The sequence below is a fragment of the Amblyomma americanum genome, chromosome 11 (assembly GCF_052857255.1).
Source record: "Amblyomma americanum isolate KBUSLIRL-KWMA chromosome 11, ASM5285725v1, whole genome shotgun sequence".
Classification (NCBI taxonomy): domain Eukaryota; kingdom Metazoa; phylum Arthropoda; class Arachnida; order Ixodida; family Ixodidae; genus Amblyomma; species Amblyomma americanum.
In genome coordinates, this window is record NC_135507.1 from 4627820 (window position 1) to 4645629 (window position 17810).

At 50.5% G+C, this 17810-nt stretch overlaps 1 protein-coding gene across 2 annotated transcripts in view; it reads right to left on the reverse strand.

Annotated features, from left to right (window-relative positions):
* Nucleotides 1-17810, reverse strand: part of LOC144111406 (tetratricopeptide repeat protein 39B-like) — a 122085-nt gene that overhangs the window by 75712 nt on the left and 28563 nt on the right. The window contains exon 1 of one of the 2 annotated variants that reach the window (XM_077644688.1): nt 4521-5152. The exons of the other annotated variant lie outside the window; for it this stretch is intronic. Coding sequence (XP_077500814.1) covers nt 4521-4580 — 60 coding nt within the window. The 5' untranslated portion in view covers nt 4581-5152. Of the gene's footprint in view, nt 1-4520; nt 5153-17810 lie in introns of those variants that run through there. 2 annotated transcript variants of the gene reach the window in all.

The window sequence follows — 17810 nt, forward strand, 5'->3', positions numbered from 1 at the left end:
GTGCATATTTCTCACAAGCGAAGCGACATCACTCAGCGAAGGGCTGACGTTATCTGCGCGCAGTGGCTGCAACCGTCGTGCATCGATGATGCCTCGCAGGTTTGCAAAGTGTAGCGCCGGCTTATAAGCCTGATGTACAGGTGCCGCCAACAAAAAAGGGGAACACCTTATTGCTAACGTATGCAGGGAGCGGATGCCTCGGAAAATGTACCACGTGTTGCCACGTGGGCTACGTCAGTCTGGAAATGGAGCCACTGATTAGGCGGGGGAGGGGCTGGGGTACGGTACAGCCATCAAGCATCGTTGTAGCGATCTCAGTGTTCCCTTTAATACTTCACCTATATGTAGAACTTATTTTCAATTTCACTAAATCAGGTTTTTTGAACCACTCCGTTTGCTACACAGATGCGTACATTATTTTACACAAATGACCACCTCAGTCTTTGCAGGAATTCGACGATTACTTCATTGGCGGTCGCGGCATGGGGAAATGATTGCCCCATCCTGCGGAAATACCTTCAACCCGCTGTCTATATGAACCGCCAGAATTAGATCCGCACTCCGCAATTCCGCGAGGAAGTTTGGCTTGCTTTGCCTAAAACCAATAACGGAACCCCACCAGAGCGACTCATTCCCGGTATCATCAGCTTCGACGATTCCTGGAAGTCGGAAGAGGATACGCCTATCTCGGCGAAGGGATCGATATTCTGGCCAGTTAAAGGAAAAGGATCTGGGCTCGACAGAGCCGCTCCCTACTAAGAGGACGACGCAAGACGAACACGTTCACCGTCAAACTTTTCCACCCGTTCCCCATCCCCCCTCCCCATTCCGTTCTTGCGTCGACGGAGGGACGGTCGCGCTACTGCCGCGTAGCGTGTTGTCAAGGGCGCAGATTCAAGCGTCACCACCAGCATCGTTAATCGCGCGACTGTCAGCAGCTGCACAAACGTCCGCGCCAGTAGCTCGCCGTTCACAGACTTGTTTGCTGCAGCTCCTAAAAGAACAAGGCGCCACAGACGAGCTTGTTGCCATGGCAACGAGCAGAAGAAGAACGGCCGCGGCAAGCAAGCTTCTCAGAGCGGGGAGCGCAATCCATTGTATTCTCAAGACAATAACGCATCGTAAAATTTCACACATTTTGCCTGAATGGCGGCGATTTGTTGATCGACACATGTTTATACGCTGTGTCTGTACATTTCAGGTAAATACAAGTGCCGTTTTTTTAGTGCCCTAGCGCTTACAGCGGCCATACCGCACATGTCTGGCTGAAGGGCAACCTGCCCTGGCATGGAGATATATGAAGAGTATGTACTGACCCGGGTGTATTAGTGCCAGATAGGCCGTTGAAGGAAACGTTCTGTACTGGAGTTGCCTCCATATAGTCTGTTGTTCCTTCTTGAGGGTGTGGTGTGGTGGCGGATATATGATCCTTTCCTCTCTATAGTGTAGCGTGATTTCAGTGTAAGTGATTGGTCTGTCCCTCGCGCAATCCCTCTCGACTGTTTGGCCTGCTCGGTTGAGGTACGCTCGAGCAATAGAGTGCGCCTCCTCGTATCCGGGGTTGCCTGCGTGGGTTGGCACCCGCTCATGTTTGAAATGCAATGATGAACAAAAGAAGGCGCTACCATCGCATTACGGAAAGAGTTCTCCCGACGAGGGGAGTCCGCATCACTTTGCATGCAGACCAGCCAGATGACTTAGACGGCTGTCTTTTCAACAAAGCAGCACTGTTCGTTCGTTCGTTCATTATTCATTCGTTCGTTCATTCATACAGAGGTGACAGCGCTCAAAGCTGAAAGTGAAGCTTTGTGTCTTTCATTCACAATTCCCATACATGGCTGAGGAGCTGCGATATAAGAACACAAGTTGGAACGAAGGCAATGAACTGTTGAAATAGTTCGTTAGACGGGAGGAAAATTCTCGCCTAATGCAAATCCACGTTGTTTGCGATAGCCTGCAACTAATGTATCACGTCCGCCACGACAGATAAGCGAAACTGGGGAACCGTTCCCTCTGACATAGAACGTACGAGTCACGCGTTCAAAGCCTATCTAAGGTTGTTTTAGTAATTACCGCAGCGGCACGTGCCGTAGTGGTTACACCATCTGGCTCCCTCATATGTGGAAGCTATATATAGCAATCGATCCTCGCCAGCCACAGGATGTGCACCGGGTTTCTAGTGGATACAAGCTCACCTCCTCCCCCCGCCTCACGTCCTTGTGCCCGCCTTCTCTGGGATAACTGCATCCGGAAAATTGGTCTCTCACCTCAAAACCTTCCTGAACAATTAAGAAATAAATGATCATCATCCTGTTCATTCAGTATGTCATATATAAATGCCAGCAGCTTCTGTCACTCCACTGCTCAGGTAGTAACACTAGGCGAATTTCAACCTGTTGGCGACACCGTTATTATTAATATTATTATTATTATTATTATTATTATTATTATTATTATTATTATTATTATTATTATTATTATTATTATTACTTGTTAATTCATACATACTTGCATGTTAGACTGTGGAATGGCTCTCTTTACTCTTATTGCATGAACATGGCTGGCCAGAAAATAATTAGGCGTCTCGTCTATCCCACGCACACTGGGCACCTATCATCCTATTCATTGCCAGAAAACGTAAGTTCAATTTTCTGAACGATAAACGCCAGCCGTTTTATAGCCCCTGTCAGGCGAATCAGGTCACTATCCCTGGCAGCGCAGGTCATCAGCTTTATACTGGACATATGTTGGCAAAGGCTGGCCCTTTGTAGGGCCGGTCTTTGTTGACACATTTCTAATATTGGGCCGATGCTCTGTGCTGCCAGGGATAGCGTATGTACCGTTCCTAGCAGCAAAGTCGACTGTAGTCGGGTACAACTCAAGAACAAAGCTGCAGATGGCCCTCAAAGGAGCTCCTCCAGCTAATGGCGTCGGCCGATTTTCATGACGCCGCGGTTATTCAGAAGGTTACTCATGGCGCCTTGGTGTTCCGAAGAGATCTGATTAGTCGACGAACGTGCGTACCGTCATAATCGTCATGGCAACAGGCTCCAACAGTCTGGACGCGTCGCTCCTTGAACGCATTAAAGCTGGACAAATGGGCTAGAAAAAAAAAAAAGCTTGATCTTACGCCGCCATTCTGCACGATGAAAGCTCGCAGAACGCGGCGAAAAAAAGTAGCAATTTAAACGCATTGCTACGAAAGGCGAAGTTAAAATTCAAATGCGAAAATTAAATTGCGAACATGAGTAGGAAAACGGTAAATCAATAAGCATCGAAGAGCGAAAAGGTGCTCAGCGTGCTTTACGTAACTATTGCCCTGAAATTCAGGCATAGAGGAAAGAATAGGACCACAGCAAAAAGTGACCGAGAGTTGGAAAGAGAGCGGGGGGGGGGGGGGGGGGGGGGGGGGCAGCAACGCATACCGGCACAGGCTAACTGTGCCACTACAGCTGCTTCCGAAGCAAAAACAAAAAAAAGTGAATGCTCAGGAAAGCCATGCCCATCATCACTGTCATCCATGGCCTAAAGACACCACCGGCGTCAAAAATGCCGGCAAGTGAAAGGCAAAGCAAAAGACAGAAACTGAGCCAAGGTCGCTCGATGAGCGCGTGTCGGAAGGCGCAGTGCTTTGTTTCGTACGCTCCGCATACCGCAATTCACCGCAGAGAAACGGCACTCGAGCGCGCTCATCGAACACAAGCATATCGATTGAAAAATTAATAAATGAGTAAATAAATAACCCCGAGTCATATCAATGTATGCCGCAACAAGCACCGCTAATAGATTGACCATGGCACCGAGCTTTGCAAAGGGCTCACGAGAATGGAAAACTGGGGGAGTTGGTATGGGTTCATGCTAAAGCAGCGCAGAAAAAAAAAAACGGGAAAAAAGGGGGAGACGGAAGACGACAGCACTCTTGTCGTCTCCCTTTTGTCCTATTTTTCTGCGCCATGATTGCAAAGGGGCCAGCTTAGAGCCAAATGCACTTTTCTTTCTTTTCTTCAGTCAACCGAGAAATCACGTTTTGCGGGAAAACCAGGACGACATGACGCTTCGGATGTGGCGATCTGATGCTGCGGCACTGATTCATGGTGCAGATTAGAAAACTGCAACGAGAGACGCATGTACAGAGGAACCCGGAACGCATTTTCCGCACTCACTGTGGCGCTGCACTGCGCGAACAGAAAGCACAATACTCCATTGAGTGGAGCGAAATTACAGTCGCAACTTCAATAGTTGATCGCAGCAGGTTGATGAAACTGGTCATTCTCCCGCGTTACATAAAGTCATTTAGTGTTCAAAGGAAGCCACGAAACAAAAATGTCAACATGATCGTACGCACGACCAGTAAACCGTGTGTCCGCATTACGTCGTGTGCACGCTTTACGTCGATGTTACATGCAGCCAGCAACACAAATCAACTCATTCTGGAACGAACCCGGTCGTGCAAGTCGGCACTAATCAAAGCCCGCAGTATACAGCCGCAATTCGGGAAGGGACATTCGTATACACGGTACCTCGGTTTCGGTGTCATCCTTGGCATCCTGAAACACCTCGGCGCCTTCCTTGGTTGCCATCGTCGCTGCGAACACGACGTGTCTTCTCTGCGGAGGCTGCTGCTGGTGGTGATGCGGCAGCGTCTGCCCCCAGCACTGAGGATCCGAGCGGCAAAGCTGCCGTGATAACGCAACCACGCGCACTCCGTCGCAGATGCCGCCGCTAGCGCAGTCGGTAGCAAAGCGGGGCGCGATCGTCACCGGCGAGCAGGGCTGCTGCTGCGGACGCTTTCGGAGGCATCGCCGAGAGGCTTTTTTTTCTCCAGCAGCACTATAAAATGCAGGGGCGCTCTAGATTACGTGCGCTTTGGCAGTCTCGGTGTACACAGCTCCCGAGAATGTGTTGCTCGTTGGCCGGTCGACGGCAGCGCTGGCGTGCGGTCAACACCGCCGGCGACGCGACGACGACGCCAGCGCTACGCTAGTGCTGCGCTAAGCGCTAGGCTCGGCGGCGACGCAGCGCGGAAGCTCGACGTAGCCGCGTTGGCTCGGTTAACGGAACGGGCGCGCCGCAGGGTGCTGCCTCCTCCTCCCGCACCGTTTTCGCCGCTAGACCGCTAGCGCCATCTTGTGCGGGCGAACTCAGGTCGAGTGTTATTGAACGGGCGATGCCGAGGTTCGAAGGAGAGGAAGAAGGTGGACAACGCCGTGTTGAGAGGCCGGGAACTACAACGTCGCCAAGCGGCCAAGCAGCGGTGGCGGAGGTGGGAATGGCTCCGGCGTCGTGAATTAAAAGGTTGCGAGCTTGTACGGCGTCGACGCATTTTTGCAGCGCAGGTTGCAAGGATGATTGCTGAGCGCCTGTTAAAGCAGAGCTGCCCTCGCTAAGAACAAGCCGTAAACTGCCATACCTCAAAGTCGGCCGTGGTCGAGAGACGTATCAGGAAGGGAACGTGAAAAGAAACTTACCATTACCAGTTTTATTACGTTTCGAAAGCTGGTACGATTTTCCAGAGGAAAGAGTGCAGTGCTGGTGAAACTAGGCACCTTGCGCAGTTAATGCAAATGCAAGCACCAGTGTAACTAGCAAGATGATGCGCAACACTCAATTTGCCGGCCGCGGTGGCTTAGTGCTCAAGCAACACAGGTTCAATATTGGAATCGTATTGGCAAAGACCGGTCCCACAAAGGACCAGAGTGGAACCATCCATTTGCAATATTGGCTCGGTTACCTGTGCTGCTTGGGTGGTTAGGTGTTCGGCTTCTCCAAGTCACGGGATCGAGTCCTACTGGCAGCGGCCGCATTCGGTGGACGCGAAATGTGTATACACCCGTGAGGTGACCCAGGTGGTCTAAATTGACCTGGAACCCTTCACTACGGCGTCTCTTCCCAAGCAGAACAGGTAATCGGCCCAATATTAAAAACGGATGGTTTCACTCTGGTCCTATATAGGGCCAGCCTTTTCCAATATATTGCCCATATTGGGCCGTTTGCGTGCGCTTCTAGGGTTATAGCCGGTGTCCCAAGCAGCACAAGTAATTGGCCCAACATTAGAACTGTATTGGCAAAGCTGGCCCTGCAAAGGACCAGGATGAGACCATCCTGTTGCAACATTGGGCCGATGACCTGTGCTGCTTGGGGTGAAGCTTTGACCTCACTTACAGTAGCATACACCATACCATACCATACCATACCATACCATACCATACCATACCATACCATAGTACAAGATTCCACAAGTCGCATTAATAAGTGAACTATTGTACTGCATTTCTGTGGAATGTGCTGAAATTACCTCACCACAGAATGTTATTTCATTCCCCCCCCCCCCCCCATCCAAAGAAAAAACAGAAGAATTCCTCGATTCTCGAGACTTTTCCCGCGGACTTATTTTTCTCTTTTTTAATGAAGTGTATTCAGTCCACGCATATAAGTACGCGCCGCCGGTAAGTGGAGCGATCGCAGTACGCGTACCTTACCTTCGAGAAAAGAAGACTGGCGTAGGCACTCCAGCGATGCCTGCACTTTGCACACAGCGGCTTATTTGATCAGACGTCGCCGCTAGAATTGATGTGACGCCCCCGGTTCCCCAGAGCGCCCTGCGTCGACTTTGTTCCCAGCCTGACTGCCAGCTACGCCGCCTGTACTAGCGCGGCACGCACAAGTGTCTGCGGCGCGACGAGGCAGGCACGGGGACTGCCGGTGCACTCAACGGGTATATTGCGAAGCGCATTCTTTCTATAACACGCAACGCGCGACACTGATCACATGTCGTTATATGATAGCGCTCAGCTCCCGGCATAACATCAGCGTCACGTGCGCAGCAAGACTGTCGAGCGAAAGTAGTTTCCTCTCTTCGGAGCGGGATTGCATGACCCAGCCGCGGACCGAAGAGTTGCTTTAAATTACGTTAAGTGCCGCCGAAGCCCTTCTCCCTCCCTTCGCTTTAGAACATTTTACACGATGAGCAGCTTGTGCACACGAGGGAGCCGTGGTCGCCCGCACGGCGGCGCAGCAGTGGGCTAGCCGTGTCCATCCAGGACGACCCTTCGGACGATCAGACAGCAGCGCCTTTCGAAGGATGTCAGCGAATCAGTCATGAAAAGTGACTGAAAATAAAAAGAGAGCGCGAGAACAAGCTTTAATGCAGCTGCTGAGTTTCTTTTTTTTTGTGGGAGAAATCCTCAGTCCAGGAGCCCTTTGCCCGCCCCCTGCCAGCCTACTGCTTGGCTTGGTTAATTGGCTACAGCCAACTACTCTGGCAGCTATTGACTCATACGGAGAACAAAGGAAGACAGGAGCTACGGGACGTTCCCCTTATCTGGCAGCTTCCTTCCATGCCTTCTGTGTTTTCGCTGCTTCCTCTCCTTTCAGCCTGAGCGATCGGAAACGGATGGCAGCGTGGGAGGAAAAGCTGGACAGGAAAAGCGATCGGAGTCTTGGACTGAGGACCACTCCCGCGAGGGCCGGTCACACAGTCACTCTTGATAAAAAGTTTTTCACCACTAGCCGGCTCCGCGAGTATCCCGTAGTTTCTTGCCGTTTTTTGCCAAGAGAGATATGTCGCCGTTTTTGCCAAGAGAGATATGTACTGCCATAAAGCCGCAACTTGCTACACTACTGAACTTACTGGCTCTGTTCTGTGTCGTGATGCGGCATGTGATCAGTTATTTCTTGCTCTTGTCTGTTCGTTAGAAATTTGCTAAGATTGGCGCGGAAATGAGTTTTATAAGTTGCAAAAAAGAAACGCGATATGAAAAATAAGGACAATATAATCAACTCAATTGCAGAGCGAAGGCGGAAAAGAAAAAAAAAACGCGTCGTGGGTGGCAGAAAGGCCAAGTTCCGAGGAAAATAAGCACAAAATGAAAGGACGCGTAGGCAGTGCGGGCAGGCTGGTGGCCTAAATGCTCATCGAAGCTGCGCTACATGTGAATGAACGGGGGAGGCTGTAAAAGAGGCGCCAGTTGTGCTGACTATGTAGCAGTATGTTTTTTCGCGCAGAATTTCCTATCTTGGGGAGGAAACATGATACACAGACAGACGGGATCTCGTGTTTTCATTTTTAGTTCTGCTGTATAGTTTTGTTATATTTAGTTTTCTTGCAGGAATGCTGTCTGTACCCGCCATCTTGGTGCCGTTAAGAATCACGGGATCTAAAAAATCATCGTTGCCCGGCAAAGCCGTATTTTGTCCGCAGAGCAAACGGTTGCCTATGAAGGTGCGTTACCAAAATGGCTGCCTCCACAGTTAGCGAGTGTATAAAGAATGTGAACTGGAGTGTGGCAGCCGCTTTCGGTTTAGAGACATTGTATCAACCCTGCGAGGGTAAGAGACATATAAGACGCAAGGTGGAGGACTGTTCTTCTTCTTGTGTGGTTGAAGGATGAAAAGTGGGAAGACACGGGCTTGTCTACTGGAGGGCTAGCCTCCACGCCCACCGCCGGCGTGTCGTAGAAGGAGGAGGGGAAAAAGATTGAAAGGAGAGGGTAGGCGCGCAGCCGCAGTGATCATGTCAGTTGGCATGTGCTGTCCCCTCAGGCCTAGAGGCGGCCGGAGAGGCCGGTGGCCTCCAGGAAGGAGAGGAGGTGCCAGAAGGCCTTGGCAGGATGGTGGCCGCCGGGGAAGAGAAGGTGGTCCGCTGAGCTGCAGGGGAGGCACTGCTTATCCCTGTTGTCATTATGACGTCATAACGATCATCAGCGCAAAGGAACAGCACAACTTCGATAAAAGAATTATGGTGGCAGAGGAGGAAGAACCACGTGATGTGAAGGAACACGCATGGGAAGATGTGAGAGACTCAGTGCGAAGGCCCCCGAATAAAGATGGCTCCGGTTGGGCGCTGCCACGAGGAAATATCCCATCAAGGTTTTCGGCGGAGGAAGAGCGAGGGATGATGCTGCATTGCGCCTGCGCCAAGCGTTCTTCTGCAAGGGATTAATGAGTTGTTTCGTCGATGAGACGACATACATTCTGAGCCCGTCGCACAAGCGCACTCACGGCGAACATTGGCGACGCGTGTGCACACAGTGAGCGCTTGCACAACAACGTTCTCCTGACTGATCTGGCTTCAGTCAATTTCTCGCAGGAAGTATTTCTTCCCCCTATTCTTTGTCTTTTTTATCATGACCATCGTATCTACGAAAGAGCAGCTGGGCGGTGTTTTTATTCCACATGGCACGTCCCCACCAAGCTTTTATTGGGACCTCCTGCTGTGCAGTAATCTAAGAAAGTGTGTACTGTCGGTACTTATTAATAAAGATTGTTTGATTGACTGAGTCTTGTTTATTTACTGACTGATTGATTCGTTGGTTGATGATCAATCGATGTCCTCATTGGTTCAGTCAAGCTCCCTTTCGGATCTGTCTCAGGCAAGAAAAAAAGGCTGCACTGCCAAATTTTGCGTTCCGCGTTAAAAACGAATTAAATTGTTCTCGAATGCTCTAGCATGTGTGTTATACAAACGACATTAGACATTTACGCCGCAGAACTGGTACAGTAGCAATGCATTTGTAGTAATTTCCCGAAAAAAGCAACAGAGGCCGGCACTGCCCCCTTCCCTCCCCCCTCCTTCCCTCCCCCTTCACCCCCCCCTACCCCACCACCACCACCACACACACAACAAAAAAAAAGCATTTTAAAGCACTTTTGTACCCCTTGTTTTCGGGCAGTGCCAGTGAGTATCTAATTTCGGGATGAGTGAAATGAAGCAGTTGGATTTCTTGTCCTTGTGAACTTCAGTTTTGCACTTTGCTCCGTTTAGCTTTGCATCTTGCGATCAAGGCATTCTCTGTGCACAAGAGAAGCGGCCGTGCGAAACAGTGATTGCTGGTTGTTATGTTGGAGAGCTTCTCGAATGACGAAAAATATCTCGCACACCATTTTGTAGGCCGTTTTGCCCTACCTCCTCGCATAAAGAACGCACCCGCACAAAATGCACACTCCAGTCCTACTTTAATAATTAAATTCTGGAAAAAATTTTTCATTCCCCGCAGAACAAATTGTATCCCGTGTCATAAGCGCACCTAAGGTTCCCTATTTTGTCAAAAAATTCAGTGCTACGTCCCCAAATATTAGCACTAAATTTTTTGTCAAAAGGTAGGTTCATTCCGCGATCAAAGAGGCTATTTTTTACAATCCGTGCTGCTGCGACCACCTGCTGGAGACGACCCAGCTTCTCCGCGCCTAAATCGTTGCCAAAAAAAAAAAGCACAACACAAGAACACAAAGATCCTGGCGTTCCACGAACCGACCGATGCACGTGTGCGCGCGGCACCTTCCGATAACCTACGCCTGGTTCCCCCTTCTTTCACATTCCTTCACGCCACATACACTGCTGTGCCGCTGTGCACAGTTTGGAACGCCACCACATCCCCCCCCCCCCCCCTCCCGCTTAACCCCTGCCTGCACTGACCCCACAAGAAGAGAGCCACAGCACGGTCAAGCAGCTCTTATCGCATACACGTCCCGGGAACGCACGAAGGACCCGACGGGCACGTCCAGAAAGGGGGGTGCTGAGCCGCACTGTTTTAGCCTGCGTGCTCCGTTCCTTGCATTACAAGCCCAGGCAGGCATGCGGCACCACTCCGCCAGTGCACGGCACCGTGAGCCACGCGTACCAGGACGCGGCAGTGCGGGAGGCGCTTTTAGCCGCCGTGGCCTAGTTAACCCTTCCCGCAGTTCCTCGCCACCGCGCACTCCTTTGCCACGACCACCTCGCCTCCGCCGCCACGGGTCATTTCCCTGCGCTGCCGAGCGGCGGTCGATGGCCACCAGCAACCGGCGAGGAAAGAAAGCCAAAAGCAGTGCGCGCTCGTCAACAAAAATAGACAGGGCAGGCAAGTGACTGCAGACGGAGCGGTAGAGAGAGAGTGTGTGTGTGTGTGTTAAAAGGAGGACCGACGAGAAAAGAAAATAAACAAAGATGTGCAGAGCTATCCCTCTCGTCTTCGATGAAATCTGACCGACATGTCAAGAACCGCTACGCCGCTGCCGGAATGATGCGAGGCTGGCCGAACCCGTTCGGGGGGACGAGGGAAGACGACTTCTTGTCGTTGAAGGCAGGCTGCTACGTCGCACACATCGGTGCACCGGTATTTATAGCTCGCAGCGTAGTACGTGTATAACTCCTGTGGGCTGCGCACTCCGTCTTTGAGTACAGCCTGCCGCTTGGCTGTTCCTTCCTGTCAGGCCCGATTCTCCTTTTTTTTTTTTCTGTCTCACTCGTTCGTTCTCGTAGCTTTCATCTCTGCTTGCGCTTGCTGGGCCTGCAGGAAGCGGTTGCCTGGTTCTTTCGTTCGTTCGACCGTTCCTTTTCTCAGTGTGTGGCCTGCTCCCGGAGGGGATTACTGCGTGTTTTACACGAGCCACGCGGAACGACGTGTGTGTGTACGACTTTGGTCACTGCTCCCCCTCGGTGCCGTATTCGCCATGCTGGGTTCTTGTTGGTCCCAGTGTGCGCGATGCTTTACTTGTTGTGGTCACATTACGATTCGAAGTTGCCGCGCAAGCTGCGATGCTACTGTGCAGAAGGTTTGATTGTGGGGTTTTGACGTCCCAAAGCAACTCAGGCTATGAGGGACGCCGTAGTGAAGTACTCCAGAAATTGCGACCACCTGGGGTCCTTTAACGCGCACTGACATGCAGAAGGTTTCCGTTTGCAATCCATCCTCCCTTTGGTTGCGTCGTTAAAGTCATAAAACGACAAACTTATTCATTCGGTCGTTCTCTCCTTTGTTATTACTTACATCGGTTTGCAGGTTTGCAAATTCATTCATTCATTCATTCATTCATTCATTCATTCATTCGTTTGTATGCTTATTATTTCCATCATTTGATAACTAAAGCATCCCGCTTCGACAACAATGCAGCCCGAAATGCACCTCCTATTCGTTGGGGACTGCATATAATTCATTCATTCATTCATTCATTCATTCATTCATTCATTCATACGTCCGCTAGTTCATCTTATTTATTTACAGATGCTGCGGTCTCAAGGAGACCAAGCCGATGGGTATGTTCGTACAGACATTTTATTTTCATTAACATTAAAGAATGCATTAACATCCAACAGGCAACTCACAACGAAAGGCACAGCACCCCGCATTCTTCACTGGCGGCTGTGTAGGTCGGGAAATCGCTTCCGCTGCTAACTCGCAACGTGGCACCCACGGGCAGAGCCAACACAGCCTAGATTACTGCAGAGTGACCTCCGAGAATCCGACTCAGGTGTGCACCAATTCCGCAACGCTCGCTTCCTGCGGGAGCTGAATACCGGCCTGCTAAAACTCCCTACCCAGGTTCCTCTAAAGGGTCAGCGCGAGAAAGCGCAGCAAAGGGAAAACAACAGCACTGAACATTTACGAAAACCGCAACGTGCACGTGACAGATGTGGTGCAGTGTTGCCATATACTTCTGCTGCGTGTTTCGTTTTCTATGCTGGCGTTCAAGTTGCGTTGTCAGCTAATGGCCTCTGACCTCCGGTTTTGGATAACATTAACCTGAAGGGCCCACGGGAACCATCACTAATACCTGCCGCCGTAAAGGAAAGAAGGAGATTAGAGGCTTCGTCCGTAAGGGCAGACGCGTGCTGAATTCGGAACGACTTAGGCTACCAGTTGTCTTGAAGACAGATGCATGTGAACTATGAATTCGCCCTATGACGAACGTTGCGTACATACACATGGGTGAATGGCAGTGACCGTTACGTAGGTACAATCATTTTAAAAGGCACCGCCCACCTTCCTATTCGCTGTACGTGCATGTACTTTCTAACGCCTTCGCAAAAAACGGGGTTGCCGTTTCACCGGACGGCGTTTCCATTGAGGCGGCCGAGGAGTCCAGCGGCACCGCGAGGACGAGGTCAACGACACGCAGTGCGCCGAGTCTTTTCGACCGTCGGACAGGCGGCCGTTGTGCCATAACCGTTTCTCCCCTTCTCTTCATTGTTTCGGGCGAAAGCGGGTCAACTACCGGCCGCTAGCCGGTGCCGAGGGAAGCCTTGTCTTTCTCACGATACATGCCAAGACGTGTGTTTCTTTTCCTTTCCCTCCCCTCTATTTCCTACCACTGTCTGTCCAACAGCGCCGGCCGTCCGTCACCACTGCGGAAGTGCTCAGTCTAGCGGCGAAGCACGACCTCCTTTTACTCCGCAATACAAAATAGCGCGCGCGTTAGTAGACACGCGTTGCGAGCCGTGCAAGGGTAACTTCACCCAGAAAAGCATAATATACAAGGTGTTTCAGGGAAGCTCATCAATAATTTTCAAAACTAGGCTTTATGAGTTATGAGGACGGCTTCTGCGGCAGAATAATACCAGTGTACCAGTGCCGGCGGACATTAAATATAGCTCAATAAAGTTGACTAGATAGCCGGTTAACTAATGTCTGATAATCAACTTTTTAACTATTAGCTACACGACTGGTTGAAATTAGAGGTCTGTAGGTGGTCGTTAGTAGCAGAAATATCAGTTTTTAGAATTTCGAAAACGCGATTACTCCGCCGCTATGGCCCAACTAATTTTGGCCACATCGTGCCGAATACATTCGTTACCTAAGAGCATGCAGGCAAAGCAACCCCTCCAGTGCCCGTAACTAGTCGAAATAGCCTTGTGGCCACAGCCTGCGCTACCAAACGCTACCAAGGACGTTGTGGCTTGCACTACAAAACCATTTTCAGCTTCTGTGTCACGGGGTTTAGTAATGAGTGGTCATTGCAGTTCAAGCCCATGCATGAGTCTGAGTAGCTACCCAGTGTGAGCAAGTCAAGCCTAGCAAATCAAGCCCTTCAGCGCTGCCGTTGCCTGGCATTTATGCGATAAGTTGAAGAACGTAAATTGATACCGCGAAGTTGAGTCCTTCCGTAGACCTCCTCATCATCTTTGTCCTTTTAGAAGTTAAAGGAAATTACTGTTTTGCATGCTTATTCCTTTGATGCAACCTGTGCCGAACCTCTGGCTCTTGTCTTCGGCGATCACCATCTTCCGGATTATACCTCATATTATCATCGTTGTCTTGAGCTTCGTGCATTCCACTTATACTGCGCCCCCTGAACGCACCTAATACTAGGCCATTGCGGAAGGCGCCTTTGCCTTGTACGCAACTCAATTCTCCAAGTGCGTTACCTTTGCCACTCCCTCATTCAATCTGTACTCCCACCCGTATATGCCCTCTTCGCCCTACAACAGGCTGATGGACAAGCTGATGCATAGCCTATGGTAGACGAATCCCCAGCAAATGACAGCGCACACAAGAAGAAACGACAGACATGGGCAATTGTTGCTCAGCTACCTAACAACACGCCGCTACTGGGAGGAAAGAAAAACTACAAGGGTTGGCGGCGTTTCAAGAATACATTATGATAAACCAGCTTCATCTCCAAATTAATAAAAAAAAATTAGAGGCATGACTTCCATCCACAAGGGCTCATGCAGTCGGTGCTTGCGCATGTATACAATGCGTATTATACGCATTTCAAGGGATCTTCAATGCGTGCACTTTTCGAGGGGAAGTTATCTCTTGCTCCTGCTATTGCTTCGTTGACGCAACTCAAAAGGCCATTGTCAGACCCCACGTCCTAACCCTAAAATTGTTCCACGAACATCACGGTCAATGCGGTGCCAGCAATACACATGACTCACGAGAACGAATGGTCAAAAAACAAAAAAGAACCTTCCTCCGGGACCCAGTTCACATTGGGCCACTGCAACTCCGCGGAAGTTCACACAGTCCGAGTCGCTCCGGGCTCGCATGACTTACGGACGAGTTTTTCTTCCTCAAGGGAAAGCCATACAGCGTTCACTCAAACTAAGTAGCCGGAACAAAATTCATCCTCGTCCGTGGATGCAACCCCCGACCACCGCATGTCCAGCCAGTCGCTCTACTAAGCTAATCAAGATGGCTAGATGCTAGGGCGAAGTCAATTTATGCAACAAGTTGAAGTGGAAAACGCTGTTAATGCACTGCGTTTGAAGGAATCCCCAGAAGTCATGGCTAGGCTTGGGTGTATACGCTAAGAAAGACTCCGCATCGGGAAAGAACGCTGGCAGGAGCAGTTCACCGTGAGCGTCCACATGCACGGGCGTCGTTGATTTGCTGAGTGCGCATGCGCGAGACGAGGAAAGAGACAGACGGGTGCAGGAATGGGGCCGCCAGAGGGAAGGCAATGCACGCAGACGAGTGCTGCGAGGAGCGGGTGGTGGCGCTCGTGTTCCCCATGAGCAAGAACTATGAGAGGGTATGCTGCATATTCTATGCGTGCGCATACTCACACGCCGGCCCCAAGACGGTCAGAAATTAAGCCCCAGCGCAGCTTCCTGAGGTGCGTCTAAGTTAATTAACGCTGCGACGATAACGACGCCCTCAACGAAGAAGCAAGGTAACGAAGACAGAAAGCATGGGAGGTGGCGCGCGCATGTCTGAGCGCCTTTGCCACCTGCGGCAGCCTGACAGGGCGTTTATTTTGCGAAAAATGCTATGAGGCGATGCTATGAAGATTATGGTTGTGGAAGTTGTTTTGGCAATTTCAAACGTCCTTTTTCTTATTCTTCTTTTTGTTTTTGTAGTTCAGAAACCTTATGATCGTCATCCGAAAGGTGGAGCGTGGAAGTGGACTTTGCTGTAAAAAAGACCACACATAGACGTATTGGTTCTTTATCCTTTATTTCTTTCTTTATTTCTCTCTTTCTTTTGTTTGTTTCTTTCTTTCTCTCTTTCTTTGGCAGCAACATAGGCTACAATGCGTGCGCAAATGCTGGCAAAAACATGCACTACTCTTACCGAGCCAAAAGTGAGTCGTTAAATCCAAAAAGCTGTCTCCGTGTGAGAATGCATCTTGAAACCGCGCAAAACGACAAGGGACGAGGAGAAACCAGCAGGACAAAGCACGGTTCAAGATGCATTCTACTACTAGTCACCAAGTTGCCCGCCTCATTCTATTATACTCCATGTAAGCTCGTGATGTGATTGGTCGATGTCCCGCCTATCCCGACGTCGTGATACTCCTATTACACCAGAGATGCCATGGGTGGAAGTGGCCAATCACGACAAAGGTGGGCACGAAGGCGAGGCGAGGATGAGCCAGGGCTTCTTAAAAGAAAGGAAGGAAAGTATAATAATTAAGATACACAAGTATGTGGGCCGTAACAAAAATATAGCAAAATTAGTGTTAAATATCGCCCCGCTGCCGACGACGACGAATGGCCCGGAAAAATACTCCTATAGCCAGCCACGCTTTGTTGGGCGCTGCTTTAGATGTTCTCAATTACGGCGTTTTCGCTGCTCGTATTGGAGAGATTTAGCGTACCGGACACGTACCATCACAGAGGTACGCCGATTTACCGCATACTGGCTGCGCATGCACGGAGGCCCTTGCGGTTGTTGTAGGGCGACATCCCGAGTTCTGTTCGACCCGGTTCTGCCAAGGGACTGTTCGCTCAACCGATCGCACAATTGCTGGCTACGGCCTGCCGCCTACGCGCAGAGTCCTTGAGGCGTTTCGAATTGTGTAGTGGTGCCTTGCGACCGAGCATCTCAACCAACGACCACCAAGTTTGCACGCTGCGAGAACTGCGAGCACAGCGTGGTCACGCGTTCAGTAGTGAGCGCTCGCTTCACCCGAACAGCAACAGCCCCATCTTTTCTGAACCTGGATATATTGTTTTATACGTGCCTGCATTTAATTTTGCCGTGCTTGGCGGAGCTATGTTTTTACCTGCTACGATGTATATCAAGATCGTACTATTCATAAATAAATAACAGGCGAGCCTTTCTTGTACCTCTTCACTCAACCGGGTTCATTGAACAGCCACCGCTGTTGTTGTTGCCCTCAAGAGGATAATGGCACATACCCACTGCGGTGGATTGGCCAAGACACAGGCGGCGATCGAAAGGTGCTCGAAGCGCTAAAATTAAAACATTAATAAATTAAAATTAAAAATGACAATGCAATTTGTTGTTGAAATAAAAAATCAATCTGTGCGATTGGTGACCGAACGCATAAACCGAATACCACCATGGGACCCCTTCTCCCCCGCCCGAAGGACCCACCCCAAAGAAAAGGCCCAAGGCGTAGCATACAACATCCCCTGCTCGGTCTCCGCGGCCTCGTACGTCCGACGTCGGACAGATGAACCGTCAACGCAGCGCTGTGGCCGAACACTGCGAGGCATGCGACCACAGAATTGACTTTGAAGGTACTATTGTACTAGAAACCGAAGCTAAACTGCGCAGGAGGCTTCTACTCGAGTCGTGGCACATCCAACAGACAGGGGAGAATGCTAATCGCTCCCTGGGCACATTTCACTCTTCTTACATCCATGGTCTGCGGCCACTGATCCGGAAGTCTTCCACACGAAAGCTTAAAAAGCCAAGATGCGCCTCGCCCGTAGTCACACCATTTTGGTGACAAGTGTGAAGCGCTGGACCCCAGCGCAACGAGGAGGCAACATTCCTTAGGGACGGGGACAGGTTCGAGATTACTCGGCAATCTTAAACCACTACAAGGGCTGCAGGAAACGGTACCCCCCACCACATAAATCTCTCTCCAGGGAAGACGCCGTCGTCTGGAGGCTGCTACAGACGGGCTCATACCCGAATCTAAATACACTCAACAAAATACAACCCACACAATACACAGACAAATGCCCATGGTGCCATGAAACACCCACGCTCTATCAGATAACGTGGGCCTGCCAGAAAATAGAGGTGGCACCAAAAATACCAAACCCGAGTGCGGAGCAATGGGAAGGAATGCTCTCCAGCGACCGTCAGGACGTCCAAGTTGGGCTGATCCGGCGAGCACAGCTGGCAGCG